This window comes from Sphaerodactylus townsendi, linkage group LG15 (assembly GCF_021028975.2).
Source record: "Sphaerodactylus townsendi isolate TG3544 linkage group LG15, MPM_Stown_v2.3, whole genome shotgun sequence".
NCBI classification, from domain to species: domain Eukaryota; kingdom Metazoa; phylum Chordata; class Lepidosauria; order Squamata; family Sphaerodactylidae; genus Sphaerodactylus; species Sphaerodactylus townsendi.
Window position 1 is genome coordinate 35080981 of NC_059439.1, and position 22620 is coordinate 35103600.

At 49.9% G+C, this 22620-nt stretch overlaps 1 protein-coding gene across 1 annotated transcript; it reads right to left on the reverse strand.

Moving 5' to 3' along the window:
- Positions 1–39: 39 nt before the first annotated feature.
- SUPT16H (SPT16 homolog, facilitates chromatin remodeling subunit) lies at positions 40–22504 on the reverse strand. Its single transcript, XM_048517375.1, is given in 27 exon segments — positions 40–1279; positions 1487–1564; positions 2404–2471; positions 3906–4100; positions 4841–4983; positions 4986–5012; positions 5483–5558; positions 7118–7230; positions 7326–7451; positions 9252–9370; positions 10011–10137; positions 10622–10757; positions 11798–11925; positions 12104–12257; positions 13183–13298; positions 13931–14026; positions 14976–15041; positions 15176–15288; positions 15441–15514; positions 15637–15727; positions 15847–16019; positions 17040–17191; positions 18521–18667; positions 18754–18906; positions 19553–19723; positions 19854–19946; positions 22350–22504. Coding segments are annotated over 27 exon segments (3177 nt in total). The 5' UTR covers positions 22416–22504; the 3' UTR covers positions 40–1103.
- Positions 22505–22620: the final 116 nt, after the last annotated feature.

A 22620-nucleotide genomic window follows, 5' to 3' on the forward strand; every position in this document is an offset into this window, starting at 1 on the left:
ACAAGGCAAGAAAGAAGCCGACCAATAAAACTTTCCAAATCCTTAAAAAAAAACATTTTTTTATTGATCAGTTTTTCCAAAGTCAAAAATACCAAGTGCTAACGGCTACGAAAAAAAAAAAACAGGATCTGAGAAGGCCCCCTCCCACCCTGAATCAATGAACCCCTCTCGAGAAGAAAAACAGGGGGGGGGGGCGCGGCGGGGGGGGGGGCTAGAGGGCAGGCAATGAATTCGACCCCTCCTGTTCCCCTCCCCATCTTAAAACACTTGCTCACGGGAGACCCGGCTGAAAAGAAAACAACAACAGATAAATACGGACAGAGCCTGAACCATTTAAAACAAAACGAAAGGGAGCCCTTTTTCCTCTCGCGTGCCTCACGGTTGTCCTGATGAATTCTTCCGGTAGCAGCAGGGGTTTTGCTTTGAGAAAGCGATCAAAACGGCACGTTAACCCACCCCCCCGCCACACCCAGAAACCACTTCACTGAAGCGCTTGGTCTTAACTCGGGTGCAAACTTCGGGCCAACGACAGGCTCTGGATCAGACGACAAATTAAGATCCTGTGTGTCCAGGAGAGGAGCTGTAGGGTGGCGGGGCTTAAAGCTGGTACAGCCGCCAAGGGGGGGGGGGGGTGTGAGAAGGCGAGGGTGAGAGAAGAGAGCAGGTGGGAAGCGCAGAGAAGCATTTTTGCCAACACGTTTCCTGAGCCTCGCCCAATGCTGCCCCTCCCGTGCCCCTCTCCCCCCTCTTCCTTGGCACAGTTGCGTGTCTGCGGTGACAAAATGGGCGGGGTCCGGGTTTCTCTCACAGCTGATTGGTCCGTACAAATGGTCAGAGAAGGAACGAAATGGAGAAGCTGACTTCCATCCCCCCCGCCCCAAATAATAATATATATATATCCCCCCTCCCTCCCCCGAGAGAAACGGAAAAAGGGTGAGGGTGTGCGCGAGGGGAAAGATGTGAAGATTTTGGGGAGGGGCCGGCCACCCCCATGCCCTAAACATTGGCAGCTGGATGGGGCCTCAAAGCCCTAACCCCCTGCCCTAAAATTGGCTTGGGGATGGGGGGGAGGGGGGAGAGAGACAAAGGCTAGAGTTCGCAATCTACTTCCTCTTCTTCTTGGGGGGGCCTGAGCTTCGGGCGGGGCTGCGGCTGTGGGAGCTGCGGCTGTGGGAGCTGCGATGGTGACTGGAGCTCTGGGACGGCGGAACCTTCCTCTTGCGGCCGACGATGCGGGTCCGGTCGTCTTCTTCCTCGTACCGGGTGCTCTCCCGGTCGGCTGCAAGGCAAGGGTGGGAGAAGGAGCCATCAGGTGAATGGCCGGGGATGGCCGGAAGAGGCGATGCCGTTGTTGGCTGACTCCGACAAGCAGCGGCGTCACCGGGCCCGAGCTCTGTCGGCTCAGCAGCGCTTCCCCTCGCTGAGGCGCCTGAAGGAGTAGCGCCGGGGCGAAGCTTCTGCGCCCGAACAGCGGAGGGGATCTCACCTTTTCGTGCTTCCTCCTCGAGCTCGTCCCAGTCCTTCCCGCTCTCCTCCTCGCTGCCCAGGGACTCCTTGGAGTTATCTGTCACATAATGCAAAGAGGGGGCATTTTTTTCAAGATTCTACCCTCCCCCTGCCAAAGCAGGGCTCAGAGCAGTTTGCAACAAAAAACAACATACGGCTTCAGGGAACTGGTCGGTTGGTGGTTCCAACACTGGGGAGCATGTAATAGGGTCCTTATGACATTTGAAATTTGTAGTCGGGAGCAATTTGTAGGGTTTTGGGCTTTCCTACCCCCGCCCGGGCTACATATCCTCAGGGTTTTCAAAGCGCCGGTGCCTTAAACGAAACAGGTCTCCAGCTTCAAGATATTTCTGGAGGAGAAAGTACAGGAGACTTGGAAAAGCCCCCCTGCCAGCCATAGCCATAAACGGGTGTCAAACTCGCGACCCTCCAGATGTTCATGAACTACAATTCCCATCAGTCCCTCCCAACATGAGCATTGGCTATACTGGCAAGGGCTGATGGGAATTGTAGATCATGAACATCTGGAGGGCCGCGAGTTTGACACCTGTGGTCCTGAGCACCAATTTCTCTGAAAAGGAGTTGAACAGATTCACTGAGAAGAGGGAACCACCAGCGGCACCTATTGATTTATTTCTTTCGTTTATACTAGGGTGCAGCCGACGGTGCTCCAGGTGTTCATGGACTACAATTCCCATCAGCCCCTGCCAGCATGGCCAATTGGCCGCTGAAAGGCACATATTATTCTGTGACAGCTGCAACGACGTGAGTGGTGAGAGGCCTCAAGGGTTAACAGGAAGGGGCGGAGGCTTTCGCAGCAGGGGACAATGAAGCATCAAGGGTTGGGTTTTTGAGAGGTCATGGGGCGGCCGGGGTGTCCGCCATCAGCCTCCTTACCCGATTCCTCCTACCGCCTCCGGAAGTAGTCCCTCGTGGCCTCGTCCTCCTCCTCCTCATTATTCATCCTCAGAGGTTAAATGTATAAGATCCTCAATCTGATCAGAGTCCCCAGCCCATTAAGCTTCCCTGGAAGGCGAGGAGACAGAAGCGGTGAAAGGGTGACAAGAAGTGCGCCCAATAACCCAAGTTAGGCTCTACCGACAACAGGGCGACTCCATACAGGGCAGCGGTTTTCCCCTACAGCCTAAAAATGACAGCAATTCTACGGCAATACGACGGGGGCTTCTGGATCACGCAGTAAGGAGAAGAAAGAACCGAAGGCCAGATTTCCTTACGCAGGTTATCTGGAGAAGCAAAGGGTCACAGAAACATCTTTGGCATCACTCCCATGGTTTTCTGAACGTACTGCTTACACCTAGGGGCAGGTAACCTGTATAGCCCAAATGCCAACAAACAAACAACATGGAAGCAGGACGGGTGTGCCGAGGCCTGCACAAAGAAAGTCCCAGCGCTTCAGGGACTCACTTCTGCTGGTGGCCGTGTGGGTCTGGAAGGGGCTGACGGGCAAAAGATGTGCCTGCCACCTTCTCCCACAGCACTGACTAGCAGCGGCCTTGCTTGTTTGCGGGGGACAGAGATCCGACCCTGGGGTGCTCCGGCTGGGCATCCAAGCGGGGGTTGCCGACTCTTGCCCTTCCCATCTCAACCACAGAAACTTCCAGCAATGTTAAAAGCGTGCCAGCCCCAGATCTTCCCACCTCTGGGGCTGGTTCCAGGTTCCGAGGGGCCCTGGGCACAGAGTTGCCAGGCCCCACCCCTTTCAGGAGCAGCAGTGGCGTAGGAGGTTAAGAGCTCATGTATCTAATCTGGAGGAACCGGGTTTGATTCCCCGCTCTGCTGCCTGAGCTGTGGAGGCTTATCTGGGGAATTCCAATTAGCCTGTGCACTCCCACACACGCCAGCTGGGTGACCTTGGGCTAGTCACAGCTTCTCGGAGCTCTCTCAGCCCCACCTACCTCACAGGGTGTTTGTTGTGAGGGGGGAAGGGCAAGGAGATTGTCAGCCCCTTTGAGTCTTCTGCAGGAGAGAGGGGGGATATAAATCCAAACTCTTCTTCTTCTTCTTTAGAGCTCTCTGGCCCCACCTACCTCACAGGGTGTTTGTTGTGAGGGGGGAAAGGCAAGGAGATTGTCAGCCCCTTTGAGTCTCCTGCAGGAGAGAAAGGGGGGATATAAATCCAAATTCTTCTTCTTCTTCTACCCACCACCTGGCCCCCTACATGCCCACCCTGCCTTCTCCCCACCCAAAGCCCCACCTGCCTGTGCGCCCTTTTTCTACCCGCTTGTGAGCTCTCCCATTGCCCCTGCTCGCCACCACTGGCATTGCTTTCCTCATCAGCTCTGGGCAAGCCAGTGTAGCTGGAAGCATGGTAGAGCCAGGAAAATAAGTGAATGGGGGGGAGGGGGGTCTGTAATAATGGACCATGGCAGCTGCCCGACCTGAGGGGTTTGCTCGCCCGACCCTGTTGATCTGGCCCGCCACCTGAGTAGCGTGCCTGCATGCCCTCGACGTGCCGATAGAGGAGCGACCAGCATGCCTGCTCAAAGAAGCCCTCCGGGTCATCCACAATGGTTTTCATGATTTTGGTCCAGTTAAGGGACTGCACCCCTTCTGTGTATTTAATGTCACAAGAGCTGATTGGGCGGGGGGAGGGGCGAGGCAGGAGAGAGAGAGAGAGAGAGACAATGGAAGATGAATGTACAGTTATTCCTTCCACGTTGCGACTTTCCTCATTGCAGTTATGATATATTGGTCGGGTTGGTGCGTATCCACCATCTCCAGTTAAAATGGAGCACCGACCGTGGAGTGATCGCGAAAAGACCCCCCCACCTCAGACCTTGGAGAGCTACGGCCAGCATGAGCAACCGGATTTAGTACGAAGGAGCTTCATGCGGTCAGAGCATCTAACGCAGTGGTGGCGAACCTATGGCACGCGTGCCAGAGATGGCACTCAGAGCCTTCTCTGTGGAGCGCGTCATTGCCAGAGGATTAGATCATGTAGGGGGAGCAGAAAATCACCACCCCCCCATACACACATCTAGGCTGGCCTTGCTTCTGAGTAAACCCTCCTAGGGTCGTGATTCACCCATTCAAAGCATTGCATGGTTGCTTCACCAAGCTTACTTCCGGTGTAATCGCGTGCCTCAGGAAGCAAACCCGTTTTCTAAACTAAAACCTTATCAGTATTCAGGTTTAAAATTGCGATGTTGACGCTGCGTCATCTCAATAAGTGGGTTTTGGGTTGCAATTTGGGCACATGGTCACCGAAGGTTAAGCCATCCCTGATCCTAGCGAGGAAACACCTAAACTGCCCCGGATGCACCGAGGGAAGATTAAGCCAAAGAAGCATTTCAGCTTGGAGGCCGCAACTCACTTGAGCCACTCCTTGATGGGGTCGAGAGAACCCACCGGGATCGCGTTGATCATGGTGACCTTCTTGCTGTAATCTTTGTAGACGATGACCAAGTCGAAGTTCTTCAGATGGAACTGCACGCGCTCAAAGTGAATCAGCTCCACACCTCGTCCAACGTCACCACAAACGGGGGCTGCGGGTGTAAGAAACCCTCCTAAATCTTCAAATACATTAAGGATGGGTGGGTGGGATAGTGTAGTGGTTACAACCCGAGTCTAGAGGCCGCTTAGCCAAGAGGCTTGCTGAACTATCTTGAGCCAAACCATCTCTCTCTTTTTCTTAAATGTACGCAAACTCAGCCTAACTGGCCTCTCAGAGGGCTAAGGCAAGGATGCCACATGCTGAGTTTGCTGGAGGGAGGTTGCTGAAAACGCTAAGATAAGAAGGGACAATGTTGGCTGTTGTGGGTTTTTCAGGTTGTGTGGTCGTGGTCTGGTAGTTTTTGCTCCTAACGTTTCGCCCGCATCTATAGCTGGCATCTTCAGAGGCAGGTCAGGGACGAGGTGTTTCTAACACACGTGTTTCTATTCATTCACAGATGCAATACACACACGGTCGGGGGTGGGGGAGGATCTCTGCCAGGCAAGATGAATTTACACTCACCCACTCGGTGCAGTTCACCAGGGCGCTGCTGGTCGGCTGGAGCAGGCAGGTGCTTCTGTAGGGGGCGCCGTTGAACCTGCCGCCAAAAGCCAAGAGGGTAATCCTTACAAGTCAAGCTCCTCCTTCCTTGCCAGCAGGCAATAAGCAGAGAGCGGGCCAGAAGCTCTGTGGCCGGAGCACATCACAGAGGCGGGGGGCGGGTGGGTGGGGAGGGTCTAGCAGGCGACATAACCACAGACTAACAAGGTGGAAAACAGGACCAAACAGTAGGAGGGACTGTACCATTTTGGACTACAGGTGGAGGGAGGTACATTTTGCAGAGCTTCCTTGAACTCTTTAATGATCGCTGACAAATATAGCACTAAGCGCTGGTAGAACTTCCTCTGCAGCTGCAGATGGATTTACATGAAGGAGCATGAAAAATGGGGTGTACCTCGCCTGCAGTTCAAAGCGGTACAGGCTCATTCTACCCGCTCACTTATGTACAGATTAAATCTCAGGTGGCTCCTGATCTCCCCCCACCCCCGGCCTATGCAAGCCCCAGCTCCTTCTCCTCCTCCTCCCCTAGGTAGCCAGAGAACTCTTTCTCCTCCCTACCAGCACATTATTCCTTCTTCTCTCCAGGTGTTGACCTAACGTCACAATACAGAGCACAACAGTCTTCTCTGCACCGGTGTGGTGGTTAACAGCAGGTGGATTCTAACCTGGAGAACCGGGTTTGATTCTCCACCTGAGTGGCAGAGGCTTATCTGGTGAACCAGATGTGTTTCTATGCTCCTACGTTCCTGCTGGGTGACCTTGGGCTAGTCACAGTTCTTTGGAACTCTCTCAGCCCCACCTACCCCAGAAGGCGTCTGTTGTGGGGAGAGAAAGGGAAAGGAGCTTGTAAGCCACCTCGAGTCTCCTTACAGGAGAGAAAGGTGGGATATACACTCTTGTTCTTCTCTTGGTTTTTCCCCTTGTAAAGAGAGCATGTCTGGCTCTTCCTTAGGTTAAGAAAAACAGAGGTGACCCCAGCAGCTGCTCTAGAAGGTCAAAGGATTAGATGAAGCTTATTCTGTCAGCAGAACCATCAGCCCTGGTCTGTCCTGAGCCAATAATTCTTTCCCAGGATCCTCAAGTCCAAAAGAGGTTGAGCAAGTAACGTGATTCTCCAACATTTAATGACTCTGGCTATTCTGATTGTGAAGTTTCCCCTTTAGGGCAGTGGTGGTGAACCTATGGCACTCCAGATGTTCATGAACGACAATTCCCATCAACTCCAATTGGCCATGCTGCCAGTGGCTGATGGGAATTGTAGTCCATGAACATCTGGAGTGCCACAGGTTCACCACCATGGCTCTAGGGCAGTGGTGGCGAACCTTTGGCACTCCAGATGTTATGGACTACAATTCCCATCAGCCCCTTCCAATTGGCCATGCTGCTTGAGGCTGATGGGGTAGTAATCCTGTAACATCTAGGAGATATGATTATCCTACCCCTTCCCTAAAGGTATAATTCCTCACTTCCCTATGTGTATTCTCCCAGGATAATCAAACCCAGAAATGCACTCTTTGCAATGGTTACTGCACAAATCCTGGACATTCAGTTTTTCACAGACCCTTTAAGGCTCCCCGGGGTCCCGCTGCTCCTTACCCCAGGTCTCGGAAGGGCACCTCAAATTCCAGCTCTTCCTTGGTCAGGGACTCCACTTTCTCAATGAAATTCTTGAATGCCGTTTTCAGCTTGTGTCTCATTTCGCGCTCCATCTACACCGGATTGGATCAATGAGCATCAGCTGATGGAATCCCACCACCCGCCACACTCTCCCGCCAAACGAGGCGCAAGGATGCCCACCGATTACCTGCTCGGTAAGAATTAGGTCGATTCGATGCATGTGCTGGTGCTTGCCCAGGTCCGTGGTGATCTCGCCCACCTCCGTGTAGAACTGAACGTCCGTGTGGCGCTTCTTGCCAAACATGATGGCGTTCTGGGGGGGGGAGGGGAGGCAGAAAAGAAGTGTGTGAAACATATGCACAGGCCTTTGAATTATGTTTACAGGCAAGCGTCTTAAATTCTGTCCCGCTGTGGTGTAGAGCGGGCAGAACGATATACAGTGGAACCTCGGTTTTTGTTGGTAATCCGTCCGAAAAGAATAGATGAAAACCGAGGCAAACTTTTCCATGGGAATCAATGTAAAATCCAATTAATCTGTTCTAGAAGCACTCAAGAAAACATGCAAAAACACATTTTTTGGGGTGAATAAACAGTTGCTTAATGCACTGAAAACAGTAACAAACAACAACACTAGGACCAGCTTCAGAGCCAGTGGACCAATGGCGCGCAGAAAGCTGTCAAAGAGGAGTCTGTTTCTAGCGCCTCTTTAAAGATTTGTCTGAAATGGGGCAAGACATTGCCATTAAACAAGTTGCAGAACATGGCCTGCAACAGCTATGTCCAGTTGATTTTCTCAACAACCCCGCACGCCTTACTTGAATGCGTTAAGAAAACCGAGGCAAATCGATGAAAACCGAGACAAATTGTTCACTGAAAAAATCAATGAAAACCGAAGGCAATGAAAATCGAGATTCCACTGTATCAAGGTACAATAGCTGGCTATTTAAATGTACTGCTCGGTCTCAGGCTGAGACGGGTGACCACCGGGGCAAGAACTAACACACTCCCTCCCACCTTATCACCAGAGAGATTTAAGTCAGCTCCAGCGTCGAATCGTGCTTGTACATGTTATTGAGCGAGCAGTGATGACTTGCTGAAGTTCTGAGTGGGTTTTCGGGCTGTGTGGCGATGGGGATATAGTGAATCTTGTTCCCCTGCGTTTACGAACCTGCATCTGTTAGGAACAAGATCCACCAGACCACGGCCACACAGCCCGGAAAACCCATCAGAACCAGTTGAATCCGGCCGTGAAAGCCTTCAACAATACTTGATGAGACCTTAGAACACATTCTACTTGTCCGCCCTAAATTCACAGAACTTAAAAGTTAGCCTTTTCCAGAAGGTCCCAATCACGGTTAGCCCACTCTCTCCCAACGCTAACATGAAATATCTCCTGAACAACCAGGAGCCTCAGATGCTGGAAACAGTGGCCAATTTTTAAAATACAAATTGAGCAGCATCCCTCTGGGCGCCTCCCCCCGGCCCAACTGAACAAAGTACATAATGGGCCCGACATCTTTTTAATTACACTTAACTAATTTACAGCCCTGGCCCCTGCCTGGTGGAACACTTTACCATCAGCTATCCGGGCCCTGCGGGATCTTGGGGAGTTCCGCAGGGCCTGCAAGACCGAATTGTTCCACAGGGCGTTTGGAGGGGCCGGCTGCTGATGTGCGCCCTCCTTCTCCCCCCTTTTACATTCTGGGCCCTTAATTTTATGGGGCCCTCAGCTCTCTGGGTTTGTTTTTTTCCCAGGGTGGGTTTATTACATTTAATGAAGTTTTATGCTGGACGCCGTTGTAATTTTGTTTCATTCGCTGTTTTAATGTGATTGTTTGGTATTATGATGCTCACCGCCCAGAGCCCTTCGGGGGAGGGGCGGTATATAAAATTGATTATAAATAAATAAATAAATAAAATAATTATAATTAATTTTAAATTAATTTGCTTATCTTACTTGTTACACCGGGTACCTATATGATGCCTAAGAAAGGTTTTTTGAATTTGAATCTTGAAACAATATACTCAGGCCAGACTGGCTGATTTTGCCCCAAATGTGCCAATTGCAGTAAAACCACGCGGCCACGATCCTGCCTCACAACAGGTAAGATACCTTGAGGTGAAAGTGGAGAACAATGATCATCTCTCCGTCGCAGGGCTGGAACACGGCGTGCTTGATGTTGTTGTACAGGATGTCCACCTTGTCGCCCCGCACAGAGGTGAAACGGAAACCTGGCCAAAAGCGACACGCCCCAATCAGAGGACGGAAATATCCATCCACGGGCAGGGCTTGGTGTTAGAGAATGCTTTAAATCCCTCCACGTTCTTTAAGCAAAAAAAGAGAACAGAAAGAAGCCAGCGGGATAAGGCTGAAATATCTAAATTCTTGGGTAAATGGAAACCCCCTGAGACAGGCTTTTTTGCATAACACAGAAAAAAAAACACGCCGAGTTGGATGGTTTGTGGAATAGAGGATAGGAAAAAAGATATAAATATAGAAAAGTGTGACGTTTATTAGTAATAATAATAATAATAATCAAGAATTAATTTTATAAAAATAATTAGAGCAAATAGTGATTTCTTAAGTGGGTTAATACGAGATGGGAGTTCTTTTGTTAAATGTGTTTTCTGCGTTTCTTCTTCTCGGTTTGCAAGTCTTAATAATAATAATAATAAAAACTGTTGGGCAATAAAATAACTCCAGTGAGGCAATTGCAAAAGCCGTAGAATGTCCCAGGCTGGCACTTAAAGAGGCCTGACCCATTTCTCCAGCTTTTGGAAAGGGAAAACCCTTGAGAAGATCCTCTCGCCAGATTTCTCTAGCCCCGAGAATGCTTGACACTTTGTCTGCGGCGCTCACAGCCCACCATACCATTGACGTGGGCCTCCAGGGACCCCTGCATCCTTTTCTGGGCAATGTTGGGGCGGATGTAAAGGTCCTTCAGTTTGGGATTGCTGCGGTTCAGATTGATCACCAAAGAGTCTTGTTTGACGATCCCCTGGAGCAACGGAAGAGGAACAGCCATGTTGCAACTAAGAAGCCTCTGGGAATTCCTTGGTCAAGCACCCACCTTTTCCCCCACCCACTGGGGCTTTCAAGTTCTGACATAGTGAGGATTGCGTTTTAACAACAAGAGTTTGGATTTATACCCCCCCGTTCTCCCCTGTAAGGAGACTCAAAGGGGCTTACAATCTCCTTTCCCTACACCCCATAACAAACACCCTGTGAGGTGGGTGGGGCTGAGAGAGCTCTGAAGAACTGTGACTAGCCCAAGGTCACCCAGCTGGCATGTGTTGGAGTGCACAAGCTAATCTGGTTCACCAGATAAGCCTCCACAGCACAAGTGGCAGAGCAGTGAATCAAACTGCAGATTAGAGTGCACCTGCTCTTAACCTCTCCACCACGCTGGCTCTCTGTGTGTCCTAAACACGCATCTTTGGTACATCGTCCTTCCCCACGAGAAAACTCTTTTGGCCCCTCACCTCCTTCTCTTTCTCTTCGGCCTCACGTGTTTTGTAGCGTTTCTGCACCTCCTTGATGATGCGGAAGGCGTTCTGCAAGTTGAGAGCTGGAACGGTCTGTTCCCCTGGCGTTTTTATGTTTGAAGCCCGGTACGTTCTACGGGAAGCAAAAGAGTCAGTGCGAGTTTGGCAGACGCACAGCTACAGCATTAAGAGTCCAGTTCTTCCTGGCATCTTGGAAGGGGATGGGACTTTGACAGGAGATGTTTCCTGAAGAGCCCGTCACAAAACACAGAGGGAAACAGTCCGGTTCCCTTCCACCCCAGCCCTAAATACAAAACCAAGTGTGGGCTTTTTGGAAGGCCTTTACATTAGAACATGCTAAGGATAAAGAAGAAGAAGAGTTTGGATTTATACCCCGCCTTTCTCTCCAGTAAGGAGACTCAAGGTGTCTTACAATCTCCTTTCCCTTCCTCTCCCCACAACAGACACCTTGTGAGGTAGGTGGGGTTGAGAGACTTCTGAGAGAACTGCGACTAGCCCAAGATCACCCAGCAGGAATGCAGGAGTGCGGAAACACATCCAGTTCACCAGATAAGCCCCTGCCACTCAGGTGGAGGAGTGGGGGAATCAAACCCGGTTCCTCCAGATTAGAATCCATCTGCTCTTAACCAGTACACCACGGTGGCTCTCAGGAGTGATCAGGTAAGGAGTGATCAGGTAAAAATGACTCCTGAGAGGCTGGGAGTGATCAATGAGACAGGAAAGGGCTTTCAAGTTAGACACTAGAAGAAGAAGAGTTTGGATTTATATCCCCCCTTTCTCTCCTGCAGGAGACTCAAAGGGGCTGACAATCTCCTTGCCCTTCCCCCCTCCCCACAAACACCCTGGGAGGTGGGTGGGGCTGAGAGAGCTCCGAGAAGCTGTGACTAGCCCAAGGTCACCCAGCTGGCGTGTGTGGGAGTGCACAGGCTAATCTGGATTCCCCAGATAAGCCTCCACAGCTCAGGCGGCAGAGCTGGGAATCAAACCCAGTTCCTCCAGATTAGATACACGAGCTCTTAACCTCCCACGCCACTGCTGCTCCTAGTCCCTGATTCCACTAGAAAAACACGAAGGGATAACATGACGACACTAGGGCACCAGGAGGTGCTTCCGAGCAGTACCCCAGGACACACACTGGCCAGAGCGACTCACATTTCTTTCACAAAGGTGGCTTCAGGGTTGGGGAAAATGTTGCCCTCATTGCGACCCAGGGCGCTGCCCGGGCAATAGAAGTTGATTCTCAGGTAGGTGTAGTCGCCTTCCACGGACATACTGATGTTCTGTAAGTGAACAAGAATGGAGGAGAGTGCTCCACTATATCCACATGGTTCAGAAAGCCTTTTAAACTCCCTCTCTGTCCCCCCAAAACCCCCAGAAGCCTGTCCTCAGGTTTTCTTGCCCTGCCTCCTGCACTGTTTAATGGGCTTCCCACCCCCACAGTGCTGCAGAGGGCTGTACCTTGATCGTGGCAATGTGAAAAGGCGTGGCTATGCCAAAGACGGGCATGATGACCGTCTCGTACTTCTTGTCGATATAAATCTTCATCTCGCGGATGTGCAACTCCTTTGGCATCAGGGACGGGTTCTTGTAGGAGACGTTTGACTTGCGAGCCCTACAAGGGGACAGAAAGGGGGAGAAAACCTTGCAGAGTGGGACTCCCAGGTCATCTGTTGGAGGACATTACGAGGACATGCCCCCTTTAACCAGTTCCCCTTCACCCATCTTGTTCTCGTGGAAAGGAGGAGAATCCCTACAGTTCCTCCCAGCAAGTCAGAGACAAACATAAACCCACTTAAACCTGGATGTTTACTTTCACAGTAAGCTACACTTTGTAGCGGGAGAGTTCGCAAAGGTTACATTTAACACCAGAACAGTTGTAACATCAGTAACTATTTACAGAGCTGTTTTCTTCGCTTATGCTCATAAGAGTGTCTGAGTTTTTCTGCTAGAACACAGGGGATAAAGGATACGGTGTGCCCAGATAAACATCTCTAACTCTGAGAAAATAACTTCCCCTTTGGGTTTTCCCCGAGGTCTGAAATCTCAAACCTGCTCCAAAGCCCTCGTCTCTGCCCACCTCCTTTTCAAAACTGACCCCTAGGTTCCCTTAGGATCTCTAAAACCCCTGTTAATATACACTCCTAACACAGTTACTTCTCATCTCTCAGCCCCCTTTGGCTGCACCTCCCTTAACTGATCTCGACTGTCGGCATTTCTTAGGTTTTTCCCTCCCTCCACATTCCATTCAGGTCATAATAGCCTTAACCATTAAGTTGCTCAGGCCTCACGGGGCTGGCAACATACCAGAAGATCATCCACAAAAGTTAGCACGTATCGGTATTGTCCATCTTTCACTCTGGTGAACAAGCCTGGCTCAGTTTTTCCTTGCTTAAATCCTTGATCTTTCAGTAGTTCTTCTAAGAGTCTCATTCCAGGATCTGGCAGCCTGTCTCAAACCATACAGGCTTTTCATCCGTCGCCCTCCCAACCCTCCCCCAACATCTGCCTCCTCCCAAACCCCTCAGCCTTGTGCTCACTTCTGGATCTGCTGCTCTCCCTTTTGCTCCGTCAGTCGCCGCCGGGCTTCTTCGTTGAGCTGCGCAGCCAATTCCCTCTGGTGAGCCCGTCGCTTCTCTTCGGCGGTCATCTCATTCTGGACGGAACAGAGGGGGGGGGGGGGAGAAAGTGGAATGTGCCATTCCAGAACCATTAACACCCCGTTGGGTGCACCGAGAAAAAAAAAATGTGCACAGATTTCCCAACGGAGGGTCCTTTAATTATTTATTCATTTATTTATTGGATTTCATAGACCGCCTCATGCCCGAAGGGCTCTGGGCGGTTCACAATACAATGCAATGTCCAATAAAATACTTTTAAAAACATCTAAAAACATTTAGAATTCAATGTGCAGCATAACAAATCAGATGACAACAGTCTGAAACGCCATGTTGGTGGCACCCAGTCTTAAGGCCAGGAGGGGCTGGCCGCACCCAAGATGGAACCAATATGGGGCACTGCCAGGGATCACAAAATACGGCAGGGGCCTCATGAGTGGGCAGCCAATCCACGGCCAGCCTCGCCAAAAGGCCGGTGGAACAGCTCAGTCTTACAGGCCCTGGGACAGGTAACAGAGCATTGCAGGGCCGGGGTCTTCCAGTAAATCCGCCGTCGCAGAGCACAGCAGCCTATTCGGGATACATGGAACTTTCCCTCCACTGACCCCGCCCCCCCCAAACCTTGAAACGCATGCCCCCCAATTCCCCAGCCCACTCAAGCCTTCCATACCCGAGTCCTTTCTGTCAGCAAAGCTGTCCGAGAGCTACGCCCAAGCATGTCCGCCGCCTCGTCCTTCTCTTCGTCCTCTTCATCTTCGTCTTCCTTCTACAAAAGGAAAACAGAAGTCAGAATCTATCTGTGTATCCCTCTGGATAACAACTCACAACCTCCCGCCAGCCAAACTTTGGCACCTAAACTCACGCTCTCTATTAAATCAGTAGTCATCTCCCCAACACAAACCAGATGCAGAGAGATTTGATGTTGTTAACGGAAAAACCCTTAAAGGGGGGGGGGGGGCACCTTAATCTTCAGTAGTCTCATTTCTTCCATTTATTTTATTTTCCAAAATTTACATCCCAGCTTCTGCTCTTGAGCCAGTTAAAATTAAAATAAGACCCAGTTTAAAACAAAGCCCACTATCAGTTTAAGAACACAAGAACCTCAGAACGAGCCTGCTGGATCAGACCAGAGTCCATCCCTGGTCAGCACTCCTCTGCTGCACTGCGCAGTGGCCACCAGGTGCTGCCTTCCGGGAGCTCACATGTAGGATGTGAACGCAATGGCCTTCTGCGGCTGTTGCTCCCGATCATCTGGTCTGTTAAGGCATTTGCAATCTGAGATCAAAGAGGATCAAGATTGGGAGCCATAGATCGACTTCTCCTCCATCAATCCATCCAAGCCCCTTTTAAAGCTATCCAGGTGAGTGGCCATCACCACCTCCTGTGGCAGCATATTCCAAACACCAATCACACGCTGCGTGAAGAAGTGTTTCCTTTTATTAGTCCTAATTCTTCCCCCCAGCATTTTCAATGGATGCCCCCTGGTTCTAGTATTGTGAGAAAGAGAGAAAAAATTATCTGTCAACATTTTCTACCCCATGCGTAATTTTATAGACTTCAATCATATCCCCCCTCAGACGTCTGCTCTCCAAACTAAAGAGTCCCAAACGCTGCAGCCTCTCCTCATAAGGAAGGTGCTCCAAGGTGCTTCTTGCAAAACTGCACGCCGAGCACCCCAGGAAGGACACCTGGCGCAAGGATGTCCTGGAATTCACCTTGAGCAGAATGGAGACGTTCTTGACCTTCTTCCTGACGGCTGTCAGGAGAGTAGCTCCCCCCTCCTGTGGAGGAGAAAAGGTAGCAGAGCTGACAAGAACTTCACCTGTATGCAGACAAGGAGCTCGGTCCCTCTGACCACATGGCTCCCAACGTGACACGCTCTCACTGCCACACAATTCCCAGTCCCGAAACCAACCTCTTCCACCAACACCGTGTCCCCAATAAACAGCGCGTAGGTCTTCTCCTCTGGTTTCTTCCCCTCCTTGTTGGCAAGATCCGAGAAGCCCACGTTGAGGCTGAAAACCATCCCTGCGACAGACGAGGACGCGGATTCAGAGGGAACGAAGCCCCTGAAACCTTTTACACCAGTGCCCCGTGGGCTATACATTCCCAACACAACATTTGGACAGCTGGGTTAAGGAACCTGACTGCTCAAGAGAGGAAAGGAAAGGGGTCCTCACCTTTCTTGAGCCGATACTGGTTCTTGCTGTTGATCACGAGGGAGCCTTCTCGGAACTCAATGCCCATGGCGAATCTGGGAGAAAGAGTGAGGGAACCGTGAGCTCCTCCCACTGCGCTGCCCTGGAGCCTATCTGCAGGAAGGAGGGGATCATCATACCACAGGAAGGATGTGCCCAAAAGGGTGAGGTTTTTTACCCCAAGTTTTTGGTGATTTTGCTCAAGAGCTCCGGCTTCTGCTTCTTCACCATATCCATGACAGCAGCGTAGACTTCGCACAGTTTTACACCTGGAGGGAGGAAGAGGTCATCAGAAAAGAGGCACAGAAGAGGCAGGGCAGCTTTCGCCTGGCCCCTCCCGTGCACTATGAAGTGCAACCCTGCCCCTCAAGTCCAGGCCACCGCTCACCGTGCCGCAGTTCTTTGAGCATCACTTCTTGAAGCTGCAGCAGGAAAGCGTAGTTCTCCTGCATCTCCTGAGGCGGGTCGACCATGAGCGTGCGCACCAGGTTGGAGCAGTAGGATTTGTATCGGATACCCATGGCACAAGTGATCACTCCAAAGTGCATGTAGTTCTTCTCACTGGGATTGGATGGGGGGGGTGGGAAGGTAAAAAGCGGGCAACGGCTCAGCGAAGCGAGGCTGGACTGTGCCTGTTTGTTTATGTTCTGCACTGATATCCACACCCTTCCTGCCAGTTCAGGCAGCACACATCTTTCTCCCCTCTTCCCTTTTATCTGCACAACAACCTTGTGAAGTATGCTAGGGTGAAGAAAAGGATGGTCCTTCACCCAGGTGACCCAGTGAGTGTAGATTTGAGCTCAGGTCTCCCCAGTCTTAGTTCAATTTGCTCCAAGCAGAGAACTTGACTAACTGGAATTCAGGACAATTTTGCTCCTGCTAAATCTCATTTTTAATTGTTGTGTCCGGACAAGGAAAAAAAAACAATTGAAGCTGAACAATATAGATACAATAAAGCAGCCTGTATATTGTATTCATTATTCTGGCCAATTATAGATATTTATCACTATCAGTTGTATAGCAGATGCTTGTTTTCCAATTCACAAAGAACATACTTGGCCCAGCAGGTTATCACCATGACTTATTAAAAGCGCTGGACATTTAACTCCCCGCCTCCTTTCTAAGCAGAAATAAAAGACAGATGGCCCCCAAGACCAAAGGATTTTGATTACACTGCATTATTTGGTTGCAACATATTTAAACAGCTATAACAATACAATTAGTAGTAGAAGAAAAGTTAGAATTTATACCCCCCCCCCCTTTCTCTCCTGTAAGGAGACTCAAAGGGGCTTACAAACTCCTTCCCCTCCCCCCCCTCAACAAACACCCTGTGAGGTAGGTGGGGCTGAGAGAGCTCCGAAGAACTGTGACTAGTCCAAGGTCACCCAGCTTGGAGTGCACAAGCTAATCTGGTTCCTCAGATAAGCCTCCACAGCTCAGGTGGTAGAGCGGGGAATCAAACCTAGTTCTCCAGTTTAGAGCGCACCTGTTCTTAACCACCACGCTGGCTCTCGCCCTGACCCTTGGCAAATTTAAGGGCACTTTGATGCAAAGGTCCTGTTCCCGTGGGATTTAACTGACCTGACCACGCTGAATTTGAGATTGTAATGACCGCCGCTCTGAATGATGGGAGGGTAGCACATCTCGACAGTGGAGGGATCGGCCCCGGAGAGGTATTTCTTCTCCTCGATGGCTTTCTCTACCGACTCTGCCAGCTTACTGTGCCGTACTTTCTGCCAGGGGATGGAAAGGAATCAACAGTCAACAGGGGCAGCTGGAATTAGTGCGGATGTGTGCGAGGGGCATCCTCAGGCACCAAGAAAAATACGGGGGAGGAGAGGAACGCAGGGCTGTGTGAAGACACGCAGTTTGATTTCCACAACTCTTGCTGAACTGGAATGAGCATCAATACTAGCAGAGCCACATGAATTCTGCGAGGGGCAGCAGACTGCATCAGCTGCTCGTAAAAGAGCAAGCCTTCCCGTGGCTCTTTAAGAGCATGTGGCAAAGCCCACTGTGGTCCTGCCACCTCTTTAGCGGTGGATGGGAGCATCCTGGACACGGATGTATATAGTTTCACTTTGAGCTATGCGTTGTAGAAATGCATGGGTTAATTGCAATGACTTTTTCAAGGGGAGGGGGAGGGGGTCTGCACCTGGGGACTTTGGGGGAGCTTGTACACCGCTGGTGGAAAGGCAACGGGAGGGGGTTGCCTAGCAACAGCGTGAAGGGAGCAGGTGTGGCAGTGACGGGAAAGCCGAGCTCAGAAGCTTTTAGTTTTTGCAAAAACCTTGAAGCGTATCCTGTCTGAAAACTCCGATCAATACATCCATTTTGCATACACTGAGTTTGTTTATTGGGAGGTCGTCAGGACAGGACGGCGTAGATGCACCGCCGCTATATGTTTACACGAGTGTTCTGCTCTGCTGGAAAGGACAGGGATGCCCAATTATCCCAACTGCCCCAGCTTTACACTGTAGGCGCCATCAGTGTCTACTGGGCATAGCAGAGAGAACCAGGGATATAATCAGGGATAATGTGCTTGGAGGAAAAAAAGGAAATGAGGAAATGAAGAAATAGACTGTCCTAACAGGAAAAAAAAACAAATATCTGCTAAAGTTCAAAGAAGACGAAGGAGGAGGAGTAGTTTGGATTTATATCCCCCCTTTCTCCCCTGTAAGGAGACTCAAAGGGGCTGACAATCTCCTTTCCTTTCCCCCCACCCCACAACAAACACCCTGTAAGATGGATGGGGTGAGAGAGCTCTGAAGAACTGTGACTAGTCCAAGATGACCCACCTGGCATGTGTTGGGAGTGAACAAGCTAATCCAGTTCACCAGATAAGCCTCCACAGCTCAAGTGGCAGAGCGGGGAATCAAACCCAGTTCTCCAGATGAGAGTGCACCTGCTCTTAACCACTACACGACACTGGCTCTCACACGGGGTGCGACAGCTCACGTCTCCCCGTTTTTTCAGGGCCCAGCCCTGTTTTTTCTCCAAACAAGTGTTCACCTGACACCCTGGCTATGTTTTCCAACCTGGCAACTACGTCCCCGCCTCACCTCATCAACGTCGACGATCTCCATAACCCGCTCCTTCAGGAACTTGGTGAAGACCTCCGTGGTGATGGCGGCTGCTTTACGCATCAGGGCGAGCTCCCCGTCCTCCTTCACCGCAATGGTGTAAGCCACCACAGCGCTGATATCCACCTGCGACAGAGCGAGAGTAACGTGAGCGAGGAGTGGCGCTGGCACTACCAGCCGGGCTCCCGGAAATCGGGGCTGGCGCTCCCCACCTTCTCAAAGCCTTCCTTGCTGAGGCAATCGTTCCAGCTGTTCATGAATTCTCCCGGGAATTTGTCCTTGATGAAGATGCCGATGCGCTTGCCGTTCTTGCTGGCCTTCAGCGCTTCGACCATCTTGTCGAAGTTGGCCTTGTTACTTTCGTTCTGGGGGAGAGAGGAAAGAAACAAGGCTCGACACATCTGAACCCAAATTTTGGGGGGTTATTGATGTTTTTGTTAATTAACGATATCGTCATGTTACTGTGCAATATTTATTGATACTTTGCTATGTATACTGTCATCATTGTTGTTATCTTGTTGATATTGTTACATTATATGCGAATGTGTTACACTACTGATATTTTTCTATTTTGTGATGGCGTACTACGACTTGGTAACGTGCAATATTATGACCTGCTATTTTGCTGACTTTATTGCCCATGTCTAATGATGTTTCCAATTATATTGTGATGCTTGTTGATGTTTTGTTAGAATTGATATTGTTATTCATACTACTGTTGTATGCCGCCCTGAGCCCCTTGGTGGGGCGGGGGGGGGGATACAAATTGAATCAATTAATCAACTTTATACTGCTCAGGTAAAACCTTGGGCAAAAATGTCAGGGGTCAATATGGACCAGGGGAGTAGAAAGCTAGAATTACAGGTAAATGAAATCTACCCAGTTTACTTACATTTTTCTTTCGCAGTTCCTTCTCCCAAGTGCGTTCTAGAATTGGTAGTTCAAACACTTGCTTTTCATTAAACCCAGACTTTACAGCATTTACTGGCAAAAAATTTCCTTCTTGCTCACCTTTTCCCGCACAAGCAACGTGATGGCTGGCACCCCGTTGGTACTTTCATTGCTCTTGCTGTTTGCAATCTGCTTCAGAAACTCCACCTTCTTCTTGCTGGCCATGAAGAGGATCTTGTCCTCACAGAAGACCATGATGGTGTCGGTGAGTTCATAGCCAAAAAGCCACGTCTGCAAAGGTGGGAAAGACCGGAGGAGAACAGGGGCTCTCTCTTCTCCTTCTGTCCCAGCAATTCCGTCCCTTTCTATGGGGCGCCCATCCTCCTTAAAAGACAAACGGCATCACCCCTTCCTCACTCACCTGCAGGGCAGTGGACTTGGCATAGACAGTCTCTTCGTCCACACCAACGGAGACCACGATAGCATCAATGGTGGCATATTCATCTTCCCCTTTCTGCAAGAGATGCGATGCTTAAGAGTTGTGCTGTGTAACGCTCAGAGCAAAGTCGGTTCTGTACGTCAGTCATGTACATGCAAAATTAGTACTGGACAGCGAAGAGTCCTGAGGTAAGAGTTCCAGGCATGGGGTACCATTCTTGCCACCTGACTTTTCTATATTTGTCTGCTAATTGCTATTTATGGTTTTATGGTTTGTAAACTGTTTTATCTTGCATAGTTTTAACATACGTATTGTACACCGCCCAGAGCCCTTCGGGGGTGGGCAGTCTATTAAATCGAAATAATTAATTAATTAAAACAAAACAAAACAATGGGCCTAAGATTTTTTTTGCCTTTCTCACACTCACAATCTCCCATCAGCGAGTCTTCCGTCTTCCGAGCAACCCAGTCTAATCCTTCTTCCTACCCCAGCTGTCTTTCCACCACCCAGTACACAACAATCCACACTCCACCACAAACCTACTGTTTCTGATATGCTTCCCAGGATCATGGAATCTGCCATGTTCACCAAAGTAATTTACAAGCGCATGCTGATTGTATGGATCTAAAAGCAGGTTGTAACAGCCTGCGTTGTAATTTCAGTCAGGCCTGCAAGATGTGTACTCAAACTCACTTGCAACATGTAGCTCTCCACAAACATATTCTAACTATTTGTCAACACTCGTAGTCAAGATGTTTAAAAGACAGGAAATGCTGAAACTTACATTAGCATATTTGAGCAGAGGCGCATGTAGTTACCATATACATGGGGTAACAAGATGGGAGGGTTAAATATTAATAAGGGCACAGAAGAATCTACCACTCTCATAACCACATATGCAACCATCATGATAAACTTTCACATAATTATCAATTATATTAAAAGTCACATCTACCATGGAGAATAAAAGACAGTATACAAACATTGTCCAAGAAATGACTGGAAATCTAAACTGAGGGACAGTCGTTTATAAAGCAAATGTCCTAAAAAGGACAATGCAAGACCAAGTGAGGGGGGGAAGCCACGGATTTGATTTAACAGCTTTGAGAGGGGGTTTAAGTATTCCCACTTTGATCAAATCGGTCCCTGTGACAGTTTCCCCAACTGGTTTAAACCACAAAAGAATGAGGAAGACTCTGAAGTGGATCCAATGGTTCCTTCCTGAAATAGGAAGAATCCACTATTGGAGGAAATAGGAAACCACTTGCTTCAACCACCCTGAGCCCTTCAGGGGAGGGCAGGTTATAAATTTAAAGTAACAAATAAGTAAATAAATAAACCCTGCATGCATGCACACAGTATGAAGAAAATGCCATTTACTACATACATATAATTATCTTCTGTTAGCAGCAGAGGACAGGACACGAAATAGTGGGTTTACATTATGGGCAGGAAGGTTCTGACTGGATATTAGGAAAAAAGTTTTAACTTTAACAATCAGCTGCCTAGGGAGGGGGTGAGCTCCCTTTCATTGGCTGTTCTTAAACAGGAACTGGACAAATACTTGTCAGGGAATGCTCTAGGCCAGTGGTTCCCAAAGTGGGAGGTTCTGCCCTGGGGCAGGGGCGATGCAAATTACCTAGGGGGCACTAAGAGCCAAAGGGGCAGCAGGGAATGCTGGAGGTGGGCCCCTTCAGTTGCGTTGTTCACTTATTTACAATAGATCAAGTTAGGGGGTCATGCTGGCAAATCTGGTGGCGCCTATCAGAATTTCTTTTTCTGGCTTTGAAAAGCTGGCATCACTGGCTCAACTTCCATCAATTTGGCTGAATAAACTAAGCTTAAAACTTTTAACTGGACTTTCCGCAAATGTGCAATTAATTGTGACTGTTTCTAATTTAATTGCCACTGCGTTATGCAAACCACTCTTTTGAATAATGCTTTTTTAACGATAGGGTAGGAGGCACCGAGGATGAGTTTATGGAACCAAGGGGTGGGGAACACCGAAAAAGTTTGGTAACCACTGATAGTCTCTTCTAGGCTGATCCTGCACGGAACGGGGGTTGGACTAGATGGCCTCTGGGGATCCTTCCAACTCCATGATGTTAGGAATTACACATTCAAACACGAGCAAAATTTACCCAGCAGTTGTGGAAGCACACCTCCCAAGTACGCAACCAACAGATAGAGACACTTTCTCTGCATGCAGAGAGGCACACATATCAGACTTATATAATAAAACATTTTTTAAGAACTTGATGCTCCTGTTTCTTATGATGGTTAGAGAGAGGGAAGGGAAAGTAAGGAGGGAAACGATGGCCGGAAGGAAGGACGCATCGGCGGGGCGGGGGATCAGGAGTCGGCGGTGGGGGGGGGGGGAAGGACTGACCAGGTTTGTTGGCTGGGGCGCATTGACCCTCCCCTCCAAAATGCCACGAGTGTCTCATAAACCCCCCCCCCCCGCCGCCCCCCCCTCACCTGCCAGTTGCTGTAGAGACGCTTAATGCGGCGGTAGTAGGCCTCACGGTCCAGACTCAGCGCCATGGAAGCGGCTTCTCCGCTGCAGGCCCCACCTCCCGCCTCGTTCGCGCCGCCACCGCGACCCCGCCGGCCCCGGAAGCGAAACACGCCGTCGCCTTCGTCGTCCTCCCCCCCTAAGCGACCTCTCCTGCGCATGCGTACGCGCTCTCTCTCTCGCTCTCCCCCACACGCGTTTTCCGGCGTGTATTTATTTATTTATTATTTTATT